At 42.9% G+C, this 20,450-nt stretch overlaps 1 protein-coding gene across 2 annotated transcripts; it reads left to right on the top strand.

Moving 5' to 3' along the window:
* The first annotated feature begins 266 nt into the window (after positions 1-266).
* Positions 267-20,447, top strand: zmp:0000000711 (tubby-related protein 3). Of its 2 annotated transcripts, none has more exons than XM_041964305.1 (12): positions 267-347; positions 6,802-6,843; positions 8,627-8,678; positions 12,874-13,036; positions 13,323-13,523; positions 16,686-16,819; positions 16,930-17,121; positions 17,248-17,360; positions 17,695-17,812; positions 17,900-17,998; positions 18,172-18,343; positions 18,440-20,447. In XM_041964305.1, exons 1-12 carry the CDS (start codon positions 328-330, stop codon positions 18,571-18,573), a joined length of 1,440 nt encoding a protein of 479 aa, XP_041820239.1. In that variant the 5' UTR covers positions 267-327; the 3' UTR covers positions 18,574-20,447. The 2 variants fall into 2 exon arrangements, with proteins under 2 accessions (XP_041820239.1, XP_041820238.1); XM_041964304.1 differs by lacking the exon at positions 267-347 and adding an exon at positions 4,334-4,489.
* Positions 20,448-20,450: the final 3 nt, after the last annotated feature.

Genomic DNA, 20,450 nt, shown 5'->3' with positions numbered 1-20,450 from the left:
GTTACTGATCACTGTACCAAACTCTTTTATTTTCATCTTTTGTGTAACAGTAGGTTTGCTTCTCATGGCTGTGAGGTATTTTTGAATTGAAGCAAAGGCATAATTCAAGGTAAAAGGAAAAAATACCAACTCTCTACAGGGGACAACTCGACACCCATCTGCAGACTATCCGCCAATCACTTTCCACCTAAGTAATCGGCCGACCAATAGGATCGCCCGTTCTTGGTGTGTTTGGTAACTAAGGACCGACTTACGGAGCTCTTCTCAACCGCGTCCACAAAAAGTGTACCGCTGCACGAGGATCTTCCTTAGCAACCGTGGATAAACATGAGTTACTACAGTATAAGGTAAAACAAAGATTGCAGTACTTGTACGTTATGCTAGTATTTGTTCTGTTTGGTGAGCTGTGGAATGAGACGCTAGCCCGTGTAGTTAATCGCTTTCTGTAACCCGAAAAACTTAACTGTCGCCCACAACTTTTATAAAGGCACCATTGCGTACAGTAGAGGCTGGGCTGAGGCAGCTAACGTTAGCTTGTAATTGTAACAAGCTAGCTATAATATTCCACAGCTGGCGTTAAAACACGAATGTCAGTCATCGTGTCTAAATGTCTCATTTTGACGATGTAACTGATATGTTACTCAGTGTCAAGCTCGGTAAGCGAGCTAACGGTCGTGGTGTCAAAGCACAAGATCGCTTCCCAAAATTGCTCAACGTTTTAGCTCAACAATTGAAAAGGAAAGAAATCTGACTCTTAGAAAGTGACGCTACATTAACGTTACGACAAGAGGCTAACGTGCTTTAATACAGTTTACCTTGCTAGGTGATAAACAACGTATCCTTGATATGGCACTTCTGGAATAGTGAGCGAACTCATCTTATATAATAATGCAAAGCCCGATTCATGTATGTTAAGTTAACAATACACATCTGCGTAACGGGCAAGGAATGCATTGTTTTTGTTACAAATTAGCGCATTTGCGTATTTTGACGAGCAATTTCCTGATCTTTTTTCAGACGATACAATTTGGGATACAATAATTCCCAGAATATGTAGGATTGCGTCGAGTTTTGGGATGTAGGGTGACGAGACGGAATCCAACACTGTCTGTTTAATTACAATGTATGAAATGATCTACATCACAGATGGTGGTAGCCACAGTCAGGCACCCTGACTGGGTTTAGCTTTGAACACAATGAAGCAGAGGCATAAGGAAAATATTTGCATGTCATGTTTGTGCATGCCTTTCTGTAGTCGCTGTCAAAGCATTCCTGTAAAGCAGCATACATTCTCACCACCTGCATGACCAAGTAAAGCTATATACCTAATGTACTTATCATAGGTAAACAAGTAAGTCAGTCAGGAAATGCAAAACAATAATTTTCTGATATTCATTCCACATTGAAAGTAGAGGGAGAGAGGGATCGAATGTAAAGATAGCCTCAAAGCACGATGGCCACAGTCAGGCTCAACACACGCAATGCACCTCAGTATAATGCACCATAGTGCCTCCTGCAGTTTTCCTCTGATGTCCACTGTGCTGGTCATGTAAACACGTGTTGGGCAAGGGGATGTACTGTGTGTGCATACATGAAGGAAGCTACCATACACAATCAAGCACTTGAGCAGAGGTCTGCTTTCATTTTGCAGGGAGATAAAAATCAAAGCAGCTCCCACCCTTTCCTGTTACAGTGCCCGTCTGATTACTTGATTTTGTTAACGTTTGTAGGCAAGGGCTGTCGTTTAAGGCATAGACACATAATGAAAAATAGTGAAAGTAATACATTTTTAAATTGAGTACTGCCCTTCAAAGTGTGTGCTTTATCCAGGAATATTCTTGTTAAATTGTCTTTGCACTACATGAATCCATAGCCTGAGTGGGGCCAGTCAGTGTCAGTTGAGTCATATTTTTCCCCTACTCTCCAATAAACAGTGTGATTTTACGCTAAGAAAATTCTTGGCTTTATGAATTGTGTCAGTTTAGTAATGTGAGACACAGCAATGGACTCATTCCTGATTAGCACAGCAGCTGTGATGCACACTGCTCTGGGGGGGTCAACTAATCCAGAGGGTTTGTGTTAAAGTTCACAGATGGCTGACTCAGCATTTGTCATGATCAACCTTCAAAAATGGCTGAATAAGGGCCTCTTCTTCACTTCTTTTCTCTTTAATAATGTCTCACAAATGTATTAATTACTGTTAATGGTTTTATTATTACTGATAGCAGTGTTTTTTTTCCAAAGCAAGAAGTCCTTGAGTCTGAGAGCTGAAATGTGACAGTTTTCCTAACAGCGTCACAAATGTAGGGTTGCAAGGACAGTGTTGAAAGTGGGAGGCTGTTCAATGTTTTTTGTCCTTTGTTGCATTGTACTGTTATCGCCAGGGTTAGCGATAAGAATGTAGCACATAACCTAAATGAGAAATGGGACATCTGACATCTAATAGCACCTAAAATGTCCAGTTTCAGCCTGGAGTCATCAGCTGAACGGCAATGATAGATAACAATTTCCTACCTTATTATGAAAACTTAGGCCAGGTCTGCCAAGGCACTTTAATACTTACCACAGTGGATTCTTCTTTTCTTTGGTTCTGGGTACAGCAGTTACGCAGAATAATATCACTGATGTCCTATAGAGTGTACAGTCGTTACAGAGTATAGTATTGAACAAGGTCAAGAAGATAACCAATAAGCTTCCCAGTGCCATAAGACTTAGCAAGGAACTAGTTGTTTGACTACACTTTTTGCTTTTTTGCAAAACACACAACAGTGGTCAGTTGTCAGCAATTGTCAGTTGTCACCCCAGTCGGAAAATGTAGCTGGCTAAACTGCCAAATGTATAATATGTCTGGCCTCCAAGAGGAATAGATGTATGAAGATGAATTCAATACTCCTTAGTTGACCATCATTACAAATCAATCAATTAAAAAAAATTCTCCACAAGGATAGCGGTTGACCTCTGCAGCTACAGGCATGGCTTGTGGTTGAGTTGTGATCTACTGTGGTTTTCCAGTGGATTCCAAACACATATGGCCCAGTTGGCCAGAGTAATCCACTCTGTTTCCCATGCACTGAGATGCTGAAAAACATCCCTGGTATTTGTAATGGACTCACACTCCTTGTTGAATGCTACAGTAGTGCTTAAATTTCGCTGAAGCTATATTTTCTGTTGTATGTTAGAGTTAGGTTTTAAATGTGCTATGATCAGTGTCAAGTGGCTTCTTTTAGCATAAGAAGATTCAGATTGCCAAATACTTAACGGCCAGTAGCTGATGTTCCTTTAAAGCTGCCTATACAAAGCAAAGCATAAGTGTGGAGTGTGTCCCTTGCGGTCCCCTAGGGAAATGGTATTATTATCAACTCTTGTAGCTTATTTCCATCATTTGTTTTGAGCTCAGTAATTACTCCCTCTGGTGAATGATTCCCCTGCTCATCATCAGTTGACTTATATGCCATTTTGCTGCTGTCTCCCAGGACAAACATACACAAACATACTCTTCCTTTTCTCTGTGCTGTCTTTTTCTCGCTCTTGCAAATAAGCACAGAAAAAAACGATTGGGAGACTCTGGTTTCCTAGCAACTAGATTAAGGTCCACACACCGTGTCTGTTTTTAGAAAGGGTAATCTATAGGTTTCCATTTATTGAGTTACCTTTTTAAAACAGCATGTGCTTTTCAGTATTATCATGCAGAACAGGGGCTGGAATGTCTTACTCATATGCTGATGGTCAAACATAGAGTAATCCAGTAATGTTGATGAGGCATTACTTTTTAGAAGAGATTTGGGCTATTTAAAGCTCAATAAATTCCAACTATTGCATATAACTGAGATGCCAGACAGATTGTGCATCTGTGGTTTGATATATGTGGAGCCCCATTGTGAGTCAGAGGAAATGAGCTGAGACTGATCGCTGAGTCTTTCAGAAAGTTACTGGAAAGGAGTCGGACAGTAAAATAAGGGAACTTAGGTGATAGCAAGTAGTCTGACTGATTTTCTTTTAGAAATGCTTGCAGTCACTGGCTGGAGTGACATAAAATAAAAATATAAGCAGGCTCAAACCGCTAAGTACCTTTACTGAAGTTCATAGAACATTCACAGTTTGTTCTTTTAAGGTTGGTCTTTGCAAATCTAGTTTTTAGGCCTGTCGCTTTCTTCCTATCTCTAGCTGAATCCTTGTTCGCTATCTGAAGTGTGAAGTCATGGTAACAGCCCCAAGCCTCTCAGCCTGAGTCTGCCCCTCAGCACTGGTAGCTGTCACTCCCCTGGGTGGGACGTAGCGACTCTTTCTCAGTCACGTAATAGCAGAGATGTTAGAGCCTACAGGGCTTGCTGTTAGGTAGGGCTGCACAGTAACTCTGAGCTCCAGTGTAGATGAAGATTTTTCTGATACCGTAGATAGGAGAGCCAAGGACTAGCATTCCTGCAGCCGCATCCATGGACACTGTAAAGAATGGGGGATCTCAGCCTGTCTACAGCCGCTGGTCATACAGGTAGTTGCTCACATATTATGATCTTGGTACTATAGAGGCAGTTGTTTGAAACTAGCCTTCCTTGTGTGCTCCCCAAGACTTATGGTGTGTTTGTTCCAGTAGCACGTCTGGCTCCTGCATTAACACACTCACGGACAAACACATTTTTGCTTTAGTTCCCCAAGCTGACTTTTCAGGATTGAGAATTGCTGGAGCGGCCTGTGCCAGGACAGAGGCCAGTGCTACTATAATGTTTCTTCCAGCCACTGCTCTCTCCCTCTGGCCAGCTGAATGGCTGACCCGCAGTCAAAGATGTGCCTCTCGCTCATGTTTCTGCCACCATGTCGTTACTTATTCAGAGCGCGAGGCTGTGACTGTGCGCTGTAACCAGAGTTGATGATTTACGTGTGTGCTGTTTGGTGCTTGATTGGACCACTCACGTAACAAAGGATGTGTTTGGAATATCCATCCAGCTGATTGCAGAAACAGCTGGAATGACTGAATGTAATATGTGGCCTCTTAATATATTCTTTGTCAAGCCTCAGTAATGTCTAGATTGTAATATAAAGGCATTATGGTATGCAGAATTTAACTAATAGTGATCCAGTTTGTTAAGATTTCAGCTAAAGTTTGCTGATTGCATTTGGATATGCTAGAGACAATTCTTAAGGGCCCAATATATATATAAACCTAATGCATCTAACTCTTTCACTATCAACTAAGTTAAGATAATAGCCTAAGATGAGAAAGTTTCACACCTCCTGCAGCTGTTTCACATTAAAAGCCCGAAAGTTGTAAGACTTTGTTCAGCCTTGAGAGTGAGATGAGAAGGTTGATGTTAATCTCATATCAGAGCTTTAGGTTTGGAGTCAAGACACATGGCTAGCCTCATTTAGCATGAAGACTGGACACAGGGCAATAACAGCTAGCCTGGCTCAAAGTTCAAAAAGCCCAATATCTCTGACTTTCACTCACAAGTTAACAGGCTGAATCTTGTTTGAGTAGTCAGCGCACAAGCAGAAATGTAACAATGACAATACAGGGGGTTATGTGTTGTAACTTTTTAATGGCAAACAACAGCCAGTTTCTTCTCTTAACAATGACGTTTGCAGGTTTGGTTTGGTACCATCATGCTTGTACACCGAGACCTGTGCCAAATAAATGTCCTCAGTACTAAACAAACAACATAGTGTGTGGACGTGGTAATAGTCGCAGTTGTGGCTGATCTGTTGTAAGTGAACTATTTAGGTGAAAAGCCAGAGCCCACTAGGTGCCGTCCAGCTTCACATTGGGAGAGGGCAGATACTGTGCTTGCCCTTCTCCCATTCTTTCGACACGCATCTTGGTATAATTTTCCTCTCTGGTTGCCAAGTGCTGACACACAGGGAATAAAGCACTTAATCTTATCAGTCCTCCTTTCATTCTGCATCCTCTCTAAGTTGGGAGCTGAATTGCCTATGGCAGACGTGAAGTTATACTCATTCAACTTTCAAATTCCCTTTTGAAGTGGCAAAGTGGAAGGCTTTGAATTAAAAAATACAACGGCCAAAATGGACTGTGGCCCCATAAGATTCCTCTGGTTAATGGTATGTAGTTTCTCCACCGCTCTTCTTTTCATAATAAAGAAACATTTGTTCATTGTGATATTGTTGTCAAGTCAAGCCAACTTGTCCCTCTTTTGCAACAGTTGTGTGATTGACAGTTATTACCATTTCATCATTTATAGCAATAAAATCATATCAGAGTCTACATTTTCTCGTAAGTCAAATATCATATTCCACATTAATATTTGCCTCACAAAAGCATCTGACCAAATGTTGTCTGAATAAATATTTCGATGTGCAGCTCAAAACAAATTTCACGCCTCGGCAGAGCACTCCCTCTGTCACTCTGTAAATCTTCACAGCACAATGCTAAGGCCTCCAATTACAGTGGAGCCCAAGAACTGGCTGCAGGTTTTTAATCAATGCTGGTGGAGGTGCGCTGTTGACGGAGCTGAAATCTCCATGGTTACCTTGGTGACACACAAGGAAGGGACAACAGTGGCGCGTCCTTCTCTTGTCACCCAAGCTGTGATGGACTAATGAAACATTGATCACTCACAGCTGTGATGAGGCACTTTCTAAGCGTGCATGCGTGCGTGTGTGTGCATATGCGCATGTTTTCTAGGAACATTTGTGGTAGAGGACTCCCAACCCCAACCCCCCAACAGATTGAAGTGCACCATATAGAATACATCATTGTTCTGATCTTGTTGCTGAACCCATTCTCTTATTTTCCACATGTCTTGCGCTACTGGCTGCGTTGGTGCCAAATTGCCGTTTTCCCTGAAGACCCTCCAGCTCTGCCAGCTTCTCCTCTAACTCAACAGCAAGGTAGGCAGCAATGCACACTCCCAAACTCACTCACAACCCACTTTCCTCTGATCACATTAAGCTGTATTGTCATATATCGTGACTGCTCCCAGGTCTCGCGCTCACCTGCACAACTTTCACCCATCTCTTTCCTTCCTGCCCTAAACGACATTCCCGTTCCCCTGATTAATTATAAAACTATCATCCTCCACTCTCTAGCCCTCCTCCCTGTCACCAGCACCTGTTCTCAGGTGGCCTCCCAGCAGACCCATGTGTTTGCCAGTGCCAACAGTGAGGGATACTCGGAGAGGGATTAAAACTGATGATATGACACACCGGTGCGAGATGACTCATTCTGGCGTCGAATCGGAACGATCGTGACTCAAGCCCACGCTGGCTGTTGGGCTGCAGATGATGAGGCTCCGGGCTTAATGAGAGTGGAACGGGCTTAGAAAAGCACTCGAGTTCTTCTTACTTTCAATGAGGTTCTGGAACTCATCATTTTTTGGCATTCAGCGGCTGTCCTTCAGAGATGAGCTTTGATGTCAGTCGGCATCGGGCGTGAGTTCCTTAAGTAGTGTGTGTCATCACCTCCACACAGGAGCCTTGTAAAGGATGTGAGAATGACTGAGGGAGATGGAAATAACGAGTGAGAATGAGCGAATCAGGTGTCTGATAAGCTTGCCTGATGGAGAGATAGGCAGCGTGAGTTCATCCTACATATTTAATTCTTGTCTATAAAAAACCCTAAATTCAGCCCAGCAGAATGTGCGCTATTTAAAGATGACGAGATGAAAAGATGAAAGAAATGAAAGGTTGAGTTTGTGACCTGCACATTAAATCAGTGTATGGGAGTGACATGAATTTGTCTATCTGACAGAACGACATAGGTAGAGACATTGTACGTTTCTGACTGAGACTCAGACAGTACAGACTCCTGCTGTTGCCCTTCTCCTCGCGGTAGCCAAGCAACACGGGCCCAGTCCCTTCAGATAGGTGTCCAGGGTAAATGCCCAGAGGACCCAGACTGCAAGGCATTCTCTCAGCTGGAGCTTTGTCCTCTCTCCTTTTCGTGCTCCCCCTCTCTTTCTTTCTCAAACTTGCTTTCTTTCTGTCATTTTCAGAGAATGGGTCATGCCATGTTTCTCCAGCAGGCTCAGAAGGTCACTTTTTACCCTGTAGATTTGTCATTTTAAATTCTAGTGAACATGGGGTCACTACTTGCTATTTTAGTTACACTGCAGGTTAGATATTTTTAATTCTACCTACATTATTGATTTACACTTTTAACACTGCCACTACTGTTATTAAACCCAATTGGCGCCTTCATTGGTTTATTTCATACAGGATTTATTGAAATTCTGATTCAATACCATGTGTTTAAAAAGATACAATCTCTGTAAATTATACATTTGATAGTATAAAGAAAAACAGATCTACAATTAGAGTTTCAACCCAAAGCTGACCCTGATGAGTTAACAGGAAAGAAAGTCATCACTCTCTGCCAGCACTGTGTGCAGATTGCTAATGGAAAAGATAAAAAAAAGTCATCCTTTTTTGTGTCATTAGTGTTTAATGCTTTTTACTGTGGCATTGAAAGAGGTATCGAGTATCGTTTTTTATACTAGTGTTGTATTGAAGTTTAAAATTCTGGTATCGTGACAGCATTATAAAGGATGCAAAGTCTTTATTTGCTTGTATTAACACAACCTCTACTGGTTTGATAAGGAAAATTGGATTCAGCATTAATGCTGTGAGAAAATGTTTTAACTCTATAAGAATGATTTCTCCTTTTTCTCCGTAGTGGCATTGAAGATGACAGTGCCAGTCTTATGCAGCAGAAGCTGGAAAAACAGGTAGGAAGCCAAACCGCATTCACAGATGAACAACACGTTTTTGACAGGTCACACCTTTGTTGTTGTTTGTTCCTTCATATCATTCCCCTAAGACTTTAATGTCTGTTTTGTGAGTGTACTTTACTTTCTCGTGTAGTTCACAAGTATTTGCTGCACTTCTAGTCCTATTAAGCTTTCTTACGCACGTACAAGCCTGATTCCAAAAAAACTTCGACGTGGCTTAAAACATAAATAAAAACAAAATGCAATCATTTGCAAACAAACTGTGTTTACTGACAACAGTTTTACAAAGTGTTCCTGAGCCCATGTAATAATCTCGTTTATCCAATCATGTGTTCACAAGTTGTTGAACCTCACTCCATCCTCTCTGTGAACCACTGAGCCTTTCCAGGATGCTCCTTTCATACCCAATCATGATGCTATCACCTGTTACCAATCAACCTGTCTACCTGTGGAATGTTCCAAACAGGTGTTTTTGGAGCGTTCCACATCTTTCCCAGTCTTTTGTTGTTCTTGTCCCAACGTGTTTGAACGTGTTGCTGCATCAAATTCAGAATAAGCAGATATTTACAAAAATCAATGAAGCAGATGAGGTCAAACATTAAATATATCGACTTCGTGCTGTTTTCAGGTGAGTAGATGTCAGAAAGGGTTAGCAAATTACCACATTATGTTTTATTTATGTTTTAGATAGCAGCCTTCATAGCAACTTTTTTGGAGTCAAGGTCATAGATTGTGCTTTTGGTGGAGAGCTAACCTGTTGTATTTGTAAGCACCTGTCAAGAGTTTGCATGAATCCGGTATAGTTAAAGGGCTGAGATGACCTTGTGTTCCTCCACTCCGGTGTCACCGAGGGGTGTCTGCCGCTGGCAGGAGTAGCTCCAGCATCACTGCAGTGGCATGCAATTTAGGGATTAACGTTTGTTCGGAAATCTCCTGTTTTTCACCTGCCCAGTCACTTGGAATTTTAATGCTTGCTTACTCCTGAAGTGGAATTGTTTCCTGTTATCCACCCATTACCTGACATGGCCCTTCTCCCGTCTCACATTTGTTCTCCTTTCACCCTGCGTCCCTGTAAGACGCTTCATCCCAAACCTTGCTGAAGAGCTGCGGTGCAGAGCTTTGATTTAAGCTGTGAGCCGTACTCCACTATCTCACACATTAGACGGAAAGGAACACTAGGGCCAGATTGGCGAGTTCAAAGAGAGAGAAGGATTTAGTGCAGGGTGCCTGGCTTTGTGTGTGTGTGTGTGTGTGTGAGTGTGTGTGTGTGTCCCACGGTCCCGCTGTGGCTCATTTGCGCAGCATACTTTCAGCTGAGTCCAAGCAGCCTCACTTGAGAGTCTTCTGCTCTTACATAACTCACAAAACACTCATGCCTACTCATGCCCAGAGAGGCACCACATGGAGGTTGTGGAAATAAATAAATATTCAACAATAAAAACGAAATCCATCTTTTCGCTCAATTCAGTGTTTCCCACTGTTTCAGAAAACCATTCAGACAAGAATATCCGGAGCACTGTGGCTGTGACCGTATCTCACTTTGAGCTCACCTCTCTCTCTCTCTCTCTCTCTCTCTCTCTCTCTCTCTCTCTCTCTCTCTCCCCCTCTCTCTCTCTCTTGCTGGAGTGCTTATGACTGCTGATTCAGTTAGCGACGGTGGCCGCACGTACACGCACAGACACACACACACGGACAGAGACAGACCTTTTTTCTGTCAGGGGACCACGCAGTGCCGAGGAGGCTGCTGGTTTATCGATTGTCAAACTCAGGGACAGGCAGACAGAGTCATGCCCAGCAGGAGTGCTGCTCTTTCGGGTAGAACATAGTTTCATCTGACCAGCAGGACAAATGGGACTTTGTTGAGAAACCTCTTAACTTTGGCACACACTTGTTCAGGATGTCAATGGAGCGGGTTTGTAACTTCTTTTATCTATTTTTTCTGTCATTTGTCTGAGGATAACAGTTTGTATGAGTGATGCAGGTCCTCCTATCAGACTGCCTGATATTCAGTAATCCCTCCTTAACTATAATCAACTTCTTTGTCAAATTCTTTGCAAAGACACACACAGTTATATACAGTTTGTCTCCTAAAATCAGATTTATACTTAAATGTACTTCCTCTCATGTTTTGGCTGATACAGGAAAGACGGGATGAAGTCACATCCTGGTCTCAAAATGCCAAGTCCCGGTTCTTTACAAAAGAATGGAATATAACAATAGATTCGCTTAAAATAGCAACCAAAAGGGAAGGCAACAGAAACTGGTCTTACTTTAATCTCATTTTCAGTTGTGTGTGATGCAGTTTCATTTCACTCAGTAGTCAGGACAAAATGTTGAATAAGTCTGATTGCACCGATTGGAGAAAACTAGAATTGTAATCAAGAAACTCTTTAAATTCAATACAGCTTCAGGCCACATTCATTTTTAAACACACCTTTCCCCTTCACCATTGTTATGCATCTTGTAATTTGGTCGTATGTTCACATCCATTTATTACACTAATAGTAATGATGTTCATTATGATAATCCGGCCTTATGTTTTATTCATTTGTCGCCTTTATTTATAGCCATAAAGCTGGTATGCAAATCCCGGTCCTCTTAACACAGAGTCTTTTGAAATGATAAAACAAATCCAAATCCAGAATATTAAAACGGATCATACACGTGTGCAGCAAAGAACTGTTCCGTTTCTATTGCTTAAACCTTTTTGCTTAGCTCTCTTCTGTCTTACCTCTTGCTCATGTGAATAGTAGGGTCGTCCCATCTGGTGTCAATGCACTGCCTCTTTGCACACGGGGCCAGCGTATGTCACATAAGTCACATAAGTCAGCAGTGGCGGCAGATGTAGCTGTGGTGGCACAGAGGGGAGGAAACAGTGAGGCAGGTTTCTTGGAGACGTTTATTTTCTCAGTGTGCGCAATGACTGACGAGTTATGAAAGGCCCTTTGGTCTGGCAAATATGAGAGAAGGCCTTCCTGGTCTCTTCCAGCTCGCTAAACAGCATCGCTAAACAGGTCTTGTTGTTGTGCATTTGACGCGCTCATTAATTCGCTTGCGTAATCCATCGGCTGCTTTGACCGCAAAGACTGGGGCTCAGGGCAGGAGTGGATACAGCATGGCCGGCATGAAACTTCATCACTGCACTACCTAAAGCATGTACCAGTTCTCTGTAGTCATCAGGCAAATATAGCAGGGATGGATCACATTTTGTTGGGTCCTCAGAGACTTGCCTCATTTCTTCACCAAGTCTTCACAGGGTGATGTTCGCCATTCTTCAATGTAGAATACGGCACAACACCAAATGAGACTCTCACAGCACCCATTGTTTCAGCCATCCAGTGAACCCATCGACTGCACTATTCTGGCCTTGGCACGATCGTTGGGTTTCACTCTGGCTTTATTTTTTGCCCGTCTCTTTTGGCTTCACTTGTAGGTTATTTTCCTGCATTCACTTCAACTGTACAGTGTGTTTGCTTTGTCCATACACTCTGGATGTTTTTCAATATAAAATCAATTTGTAGTGTTCGAAAAGGTTTTTTTCTAAGGTTTTTCAAGGTTACCATTTCTATTATGTGAAATATTCATACATTGAGTCACTTTTCCATCGTGTAGCTCTGACGGAATATATCCTGCTGCCTGATGGGTCTAGACAGGATGTAGCCCTCTTTCCTACGTCTGTCGGACCAGGAAAGTTACAAAAACTGTAGGCTGTTATGTGACTTGTCCAGCTCATGGATCTTGAAATGGCTGTGTTGGTCAGTGGTTTAGTTGGTCGATATAACCTATTATTAACTTCTATTGACTATTTATCATCTGCCAGCAGAAAACCGTGTCTTGTTTGTTGCAAGATACCTCTAAAAATTATAGCCGAATCCCCATCAGCTGTGCTTATTCAACCTAATAAATCTAACTTGGCAGTGCATTTGTGCATGTGTCTTTAACAGGGTCTTTATCTTTAAGGTTGTCCCCCCGGCCATTTGCAGTACCTGTTGATAGGCACAGGTTGTACCTTATCATGCATACTAATGTAATTACCTTCAGCTCATAGAGTCGGTGTTTTCCAGCTTGGCTAAATGTTCTCAGCCTCTTGTAATATTTATTAGAAGCCTGGTGTATATGCATGCAGTGATTTTCCAGTCACTGAGCACTTAGCACATGTATACATGGCTGAGTTTCCCTGTCTGGTCCACAGAGGGCACTGCTGGAGCAGAAGCAGCGGAGGAAGCGTCAGGAACCTCTGATGGTCCAGCCCAACACAGAGGCTCGGCCCCGGCGCTCCAGGACACGGCGTGGCGAGGAGCAGGCCCCTCTGGTGGAGTCTCAACTCAGTATCACCAACGATGTTATCATGGATGGTGAGGAAAACACCTGTTACCTGTTGTTTTAATGGTGGGGGTCACGTAAAACCACGCAGACGGCCATTTTCACACGGTCAAAGTAGGCGTTGATGGGCTGCATTCTGTGTATATGAAGAAGAAGAAGGAGGATTATGTGTTTGAAAGGCAGCTTTATAATGTGTCACTGCTCCACAGCCTGATTTATTAAACATATTGATGAAGTAATAGGTATTAATACAATATTCACGGAAATATGCCATGTGACGCAATACAACTACAAACTGACTGTCCTCCCCTGCTTTAGGTATCGATGGCCCGGCAGCTTTCTTGGGCTCAGAAGCCCCTGATCTGGGAAAGAAAGTCCAAATCCTGTCAGTGAGCCAGTCCCAGACTCAGTTCCAGTCACAGCCTCAGTCGCCCACTGCCGAGGAGCCTGAGAGGGATGGAGACACTGAGACGCTGCTGGAGCCCAAGAAAGATATCCATGAGTTACTGCAGAAACAAGGTGAGTCCTGGCAGAGCTGCATGCTCACGGTCCTTTGACCTTGAATAAAGACTGGCTTTTTAAGAGGAAACACACTTCGTTTTTGTGAAGGAATAAGTTTGAACTTGAATTCTATTCTTCAAACATGGCAACCATGTCAGATACAGTGAAGAATACTGTAGATTTGTTGGAACTACAGCACAACAGTCATCATTAAACAGCTCTTGAGTCTCAGGCATCCACATACGCTGGAGCCATACCTGTCGTTGTTGAGAGGAGGCTGTGGATTTTATGGTGATCTACAATAAGCAGCTGTAATCAAAATGATATGACTGTCACACCCGTAGTCTACACTCAACCTCATAGTATCAGAAAAAGCTGTAAGTTTCAGGCTCAGTGAATTAATGTTGAGTAATTGAAAGGAAATTTCAGTTTATGGTTTAAATACCCTTTAAATTTACTTCATAAAGGATTAGTGAGGCACTAATGTTGTATTAAAGCGTTTGAAATCCATGAATCCTGTTGATGGACTTTCATCCTGTGTTAAGGGAAGCTATGAGGCAATGTGGTTTCATTAATGCGCCTTAATTATTTGCCTTCATCGCCGAGTGAGGAATCCACTCATGCTGCTTCACAACACAAGTTGCATAAAAGATTATACGCTGTGTGCAACTGCTTAATCTCAGTATTTATTAACTCCCAGGTTTTACAGACAACACTTAGTGTAACATGAGGTGAAAGACAATAGAAAATATAAAGCGAAGTGAGAAAGGGAAGTTAGTCGGATCAGGATGACAGGCTATCATCTGAGCTCTATTTATATACAGTATATATGTATATTTTTTATCAGGCAGTCTCATTAAGATCAAGATCTGTTTTGCGAGGGAGACCTGAGTGCAGCAGAATAAATAAATAAGACATAAATAAAACATAGCCGATCACACCAGTTGCACACAAACACATCAGAAACACTCAGACATCTCACAGGCCAAAAACAGAAGGAGTCAGACATTTCTAAGCGAGAACCGGTCTACCACTATCCACTCTGTGTTAATGTAGCTGTAAATCCCTCCAGATTAGCAGCTATTGTTCAGCAAAGTCAGACTTTTTGACGTCCCCTGAAATTAGAAGCACTCTGCTTCCTGTGGCAGTATGAAATATGGGTGCAGACGGTGGCATGATTGATGATGATGCAGTGAGAAATGGGTCATTTAATAATAGGCCAGGGCATTGTTCATACTGCAGTGCTCATCTATGGCACCATTACAGCGTCTGCCACCCACACTCGCCAGCCAGCTGGCAGGGATCCGTGAAGTTTAAGGACGGCGGGGTGGATTGTGCACTCTTTCGGATCCACCTGCCACTAGGGGGGAAAAACAAGTTTCTCCAACCTGAAAGCATGTTAACTTTCATTTGAAGAGATAAGGTTAAGCAGCTCCACACATGTCAAAATATTGGCATTGCAGAGCCACAGTAAATTCAAAAGATCCTCCAGCTTTGTTCCTGGCCTTTAGTGTGACGTGATGCCATAGTAGCAAATGTCATTGTCCCTCTCAATAATGCATGACCTCATTGTTAACGTCAGCCCACTTTAGCATAAGAATACGTCCGCAGGACTTCCGGCAGGTATTTCTGGCTCTCTGTCGTTGCATACCCCAACTCCTGAGGAAAAGAAAGAAATGGAAAATTTGACGTTAATTTTTGATCAGCTTATTCAGGCAGGATGAATTTTTGCTGCATGATGATTATTGTGTGTTTTGTGGTTTTGTTTAGTGGGTTAGTGGTTAGCCCATCATGAGTCCTCTGTGACATTTCCAGGTGGATGATTTCAGAAGCCACCGGCTCACACGACCTTGCTCTGTGTTTTAATTGGAGCCCTGGAGTCACTGTTAGAGGGAAGCTAACATTTGATGGTACTCACTTTCTCTCAGGGACAGCTGCACGTCCTGGGTTCATCTCCTGTAAATACCCCAGTATAAATATTGTGTTTGACTGTGTCACATTATTATTCTTGTTCAATACTGCAGAGGCCAGTCCCGGCCCTCCTATTCTCTAACCTGTTGGTCCGAGTGGAAGGAGGAAGTGGCAGAATTTTGTGCACCAAGTAGAAAATGCTATGAGTGTGTCTTTCTATATTTGTGGGGTCCAGCATTTTTGTCTGCACACAGTTGTTGGTAAATCATTAAATTTTATCTTGAGGACTTGAATTAAGTTAGGGCTAGGTTAGGACGAGGGTTAATGAATGTCAGTGTGTGTATTGTCCCCACAAGTGATGAAACGAAAACAAGCGTGTGTGTGAGACAAACCCATGGTAGGCCAAAATGACTTTCATTCATTCACTTCAAAGCTAAAGATCAGATTATAGTTATTATGGGGACTTGTTCAACATGCTCTATAGTTTTATACCAACATTATTATCATTAATGTCACATCTGGTCATGCAATTACTTTAAGGAGGATTTTAATCCCAGTTAAAAAATGTACTAATTTTGTTCTTTAAGACTGTAGAGCTGTAGGGAAACAATTTCCCCCCCTTACTGAGACGTCTCCATTCCAGTGGACCACTGTCATTCTGTGACAGCACATTCAAATGGGCTATAGCTGCAGCCAAGAGCTGCGTCCTGGCAGATAAATCCAATTACCAATGAAGAGACACATGTCTCAAGCGGTCTTGAGCAGTGCGCTTTACATCTGCATGACTGCGCAGAGCTGTGTCTTCATGAGTCTCAGAGGGACATTCAGCCTCATCTCTTGACATTAATCTCACCAGTGCAGAAACTGACTTTGAGACAGTTGCATTGTTTGTGACAGGCAGGGCTTCAACTGAAGCCACTGCACACATGTGACCTTTCTGTCAGGTGAGTGCTGAGCAGTGTGACTGAATGATCATGTGGCTCTGTTTGATAGAAAGCAGTTTGGATTGATTCTGTTAGATTACCCCTAAAGAGTGTTGCAGAAATCCCCTGCTGAAATTTTAAGATAAAAATAAAAGGGAGTGATTTTAACTGTATGATGCACTATTTCTGATTGCTTAAATTTTCTTGAGCAAGTATTCTCATATATCAAAGACCACAAATGAACCCAAAAAGAGAAAAGACCTTTTCTATTGTCTTCCAGTCTTTGAGATTCTTTTGGGAATACACACAAAGCTCCCTCACACCTTTGCCTCTTCCTCCTCTCCAGGTCTGTCTGGCAGCATGAACTTCGACGAAGCCAGCGAGCATGAGGACGATGTGGAGGAGGAACGGACGCGCTCTCTGTCCCCGAACACAGACGGCACCAGACCCTCCTCTGCCGCCAGTGGCAAAGACATTTCAGTGAGTGTCCCAACAAATGTGCTCACCAACAGGCTGCAAGACGACATGATCCCAACCCCAGCACTAAATATTGTGTCATCTTAACAAAAGTCCATGTGTATTGTACCCAGGAGGCGGTGACCCCCGGATCACCCACAGCGGACAGCGCACTAATTGATGTGGCCAATCTAGAGGAGTTTGTCTTTCGCCCGGCCCCGCGCGGCGTCACCGTTAAATGTCGAATCACCCGGGACAAGAAGGGCATGGACCGCGGCCTGTACCCCACCTACTTCATGCACATGGAGAGAGAGGATGGCAAGAGGGTGAGTGTGGGCAGACAAAGACTTGATCTTAAATGGCAAACTGATCAACCAGGTAATGAAAGCGTGAACCTCTCAGGAGTATTGCATCTGTGTACAGCACAGATTCATTTCCGCCTCTCATTCCAGGTGTTTCTGCTGGCAGGAAGGAAGAGAAAGAAGAGCAAGACATCCAACTACCTTATTTCAGTGGATGCCACTGATCTGTCACGAGAGGGAGAGAGCTTCATTGGTAAACTGAGGTAAAACCACACTTACTCTTACATCTACTCCGTGTGCATGGGGGACTGCACTGTCACTGAATTTACATTAAAATGTTCAGACTGAAATCTGCCTAAAATCCTCCTGAAAATCTTGGTTCTTCAGGTTTTTCTGCACATTTCTATCCAAATATCTGTGACAAGCATGATTGTTAAATTCAGCTTTTGGAGACCTAGCAGTGACTATTAATAACTGCTTCGAGCACAGTGCTTTTGCCTCTGCCACTCCACAGGACTCAGATTTTTAAAAATGCTGCCAGCAGTTGACAAATGCGACACGCTGTAAACATTTCATCACCAATGTGTGCTCTGCCAGGTCCAACCTCATGGGCACCAAATTCACGGTGTACGACAACGGCACCAATCCCTGCAAAAACCCCGGGGCGCTGCTGGAAGAGAGCAACACTCGACAGGAACTAGCTGCCATCTGCTATGTGAGTGAATGAGAAACACACACACGCAAATGTTTTCTGTGTTACCAGTTCATTCATAATGTTCTACCATGTTGTACTCTTTGGCAGGAAACCAACGTGCTGGGATTCAAAGGACCACGTAAGATGACTGTAATCATCCCGGGCATGAACATGAATTTTGAAAGAGTCCCGGCAAGGCCTCAAAATGTGAGTCTGGTGGTCCTGGGATCACACGGTGCTTGAGATTTGAGCGTTTTCTAAACATTAGCCGTTAGCACAACCCCCACACCGGCAATGGCTAAGCACTGTAAATGCAAAGACATCAATATGTATCAAGCTGAATGGGTGAAAACCTGAACATGAGGTTGTTTGCGTTACAGGAGCAGGAGAGCCTCCTGAGCAGGTGGCAGAATCACTCACTGGACAACCTGATTGAGTTGCACAACAAGGCGCCTGTGTGGAACGATGACACCCAGTCTTACGTGCTGAACTTCCACGGCCGCGTGACCCAAGCGTCGGTGAAAAACTTTCAAATAGTTCACGACAACGACCGTAAGCATCCCTCCCGTACTGTTCCACATGTTCCCTGCACTGCTCAGGCTGAGGGTACTGATTAACACATTGCTGTGCTGCTTCCCCAAACTCTAGCTGACTACATCGTCATGCAGTTTGGCAGAGTGGCCGAAGACATCTTCACTCTGGACTACAACTACCCCATGTGCGCCCTGCAAGCCTTCGCCATCGGCCTGTCGAGCTTCGACAGCAAGCTGGCCTGCGAATGAACCGCCGCTTTGACTTCCACAGCGCCACCGTTCCTGCCCTCCCTCAAACCTCTCCTCGCGGGGGCTGTTTGGACGCCGACAGCTACACCGCTCATCAGGAATCACTTCACGCAGAAGTCAAATGTGAGACGGAAAAAGAGGCGGATACTGATCGGAGACGTTGGTGCTCTTGGTTCCTGTGCGGTGTTTTTTTTTTCTTTCAGGCGGCTTAATTCAAAACCAGTTTAACCTTTTTGTAGAGCGTATGTGCACACACACGTATACAGACTAAAAGGGAAAAGACAAAGCAAAACACTCCCATCTGTGCTGGAGACAGGCGCTTGTCAGACATCTGGTGCAAAACAGACTGATGTCACACTTACGACTCCATCGCTGTCTGAAGGGCAGCGATTTGCGTATCAGTGATGTATTTTCTGTTGCCTTTAAGTTTGATTTCACTCAGTGTTTTTTGCCACACTAGCGCCGCGGCTCTAAGAAAACGTTGGCATAGATGTCACTGTGGAGCATAAACCATTTGGAGTTATGTAACAACATGGCCACTCCTCTGGCGCCACCCTCAGGAGTTATTTGGTAATGAGGAACCAAGAAAAGTAAAGCTTTCTGTTTCATCCATCCAACAATCACTCTGGTGAGCAGTGGGCATCACGGCCTCGGCGCTGGTGTGGCTACTGAATTTCAGTCTTGTTTACATCCTTAAATGTGGCTACACGGTTTAATCTGCCATCTACTTTCTAACTAATTTTGACGTTGTTCTTTTATATGATGTTGTCATCCCTCGTTTTACTATTGTGTGGAAGGTGCCTGTCGTATGGTTTTTGTTTTTTTTGTGAACAAGTGTAATGTTGCTCTTGTGACTGTGATTTTTCTTGTCATAACAAGTTGGATTATCATGAAAAAGAAAACAAACGCAGAATTGCACATTTAAAGAGAAAGGATATACACACTGTATATAAAAGACAAGGTAATGCCCTCTTATTAAAGATATTGTAGCAGACATTAAATACTAAATGTCATTTTAAGACATGAACTTTTAAAATAATGGTTAGAAGTTGAGCATTAATACACTAGACAAATCTTATATTTTCATTGTTGCACACATGCAGATGTTGCCCCACTTTCTCAAAGCCTCAAAAACATAACTGCCTGTGCCTCTTTGTCTCCATCGGCTCCCTTATGAGTTGTAAGGGAAACGTAAGGGAAATCAATAAGGGAAACTATTCTATATGTGGCTTTACGTCATCATGAAATGTCCCTAATGTTTTGTTAATTCACTGTACTGTATGTCTGTGGAGGGCAGTAAAAACGTCAGTATACTACAAACATGTTGAGCCAACTGTAAAAATTCTGTCACAATCACTTTAAATCTGGATCCTTTAAAGAAAAAGTGTTCAGTGGGACATCGTACTTCCTTTTTGAATATAATGTTTCTGAGAAATCCTGCTCAACATGCAAACCAACACATCCAAATACCTGGTTAATTAATTGTCGCAAATATTTTCAAAATAAAAGTGTGCCAGGAACTTATGAAAGTCCAGTTTTGTCGTTTTGTGTGCAATGGAGTTTTGAAGAGAGAAAAAAGATTTCCAGAAAATATTTTGAAATATATCTATGCTTTTACTACAAGAGACTCTGGTGAAACACATTCCAGTCACGCATTTGAAAAACATACAGTCAGGTATATTTCTGTATTTTAACAGATGCAACTCTAACGATGGATGATCAAACTTGTTTTATCGTGTTGAGACACAGAGAGATGAATGTATTCAGTGAACAGTTTGTCTTCATGAACGTGATGTCAGTTTGATTCAGAACACCTTTGAGAGAAAAACAAAAGTACTTATTACCATTGATGTAAGATGTTTGAATAACCAAAATAA

Source organism: Chelmon rostratus, chromosome 22, assembly GCF_017976325.1.
Source record: "Chelmon rostratus isolate fCheRos1 chromosome 22, fCheRos1.pri, whole genome shotgun sequence".
NCBI lineage: Eukaryota > Metazoa > Chordata > Actinopteri > Chaetodontiformes > Chaetodontidae > Chelmon > Chelmon rostratus.
The sequence above is the reverse complement of the archived record's forward strand: the minus strand, read 5'-3'. Positions and strand labels throughout refer to the sequence as shown.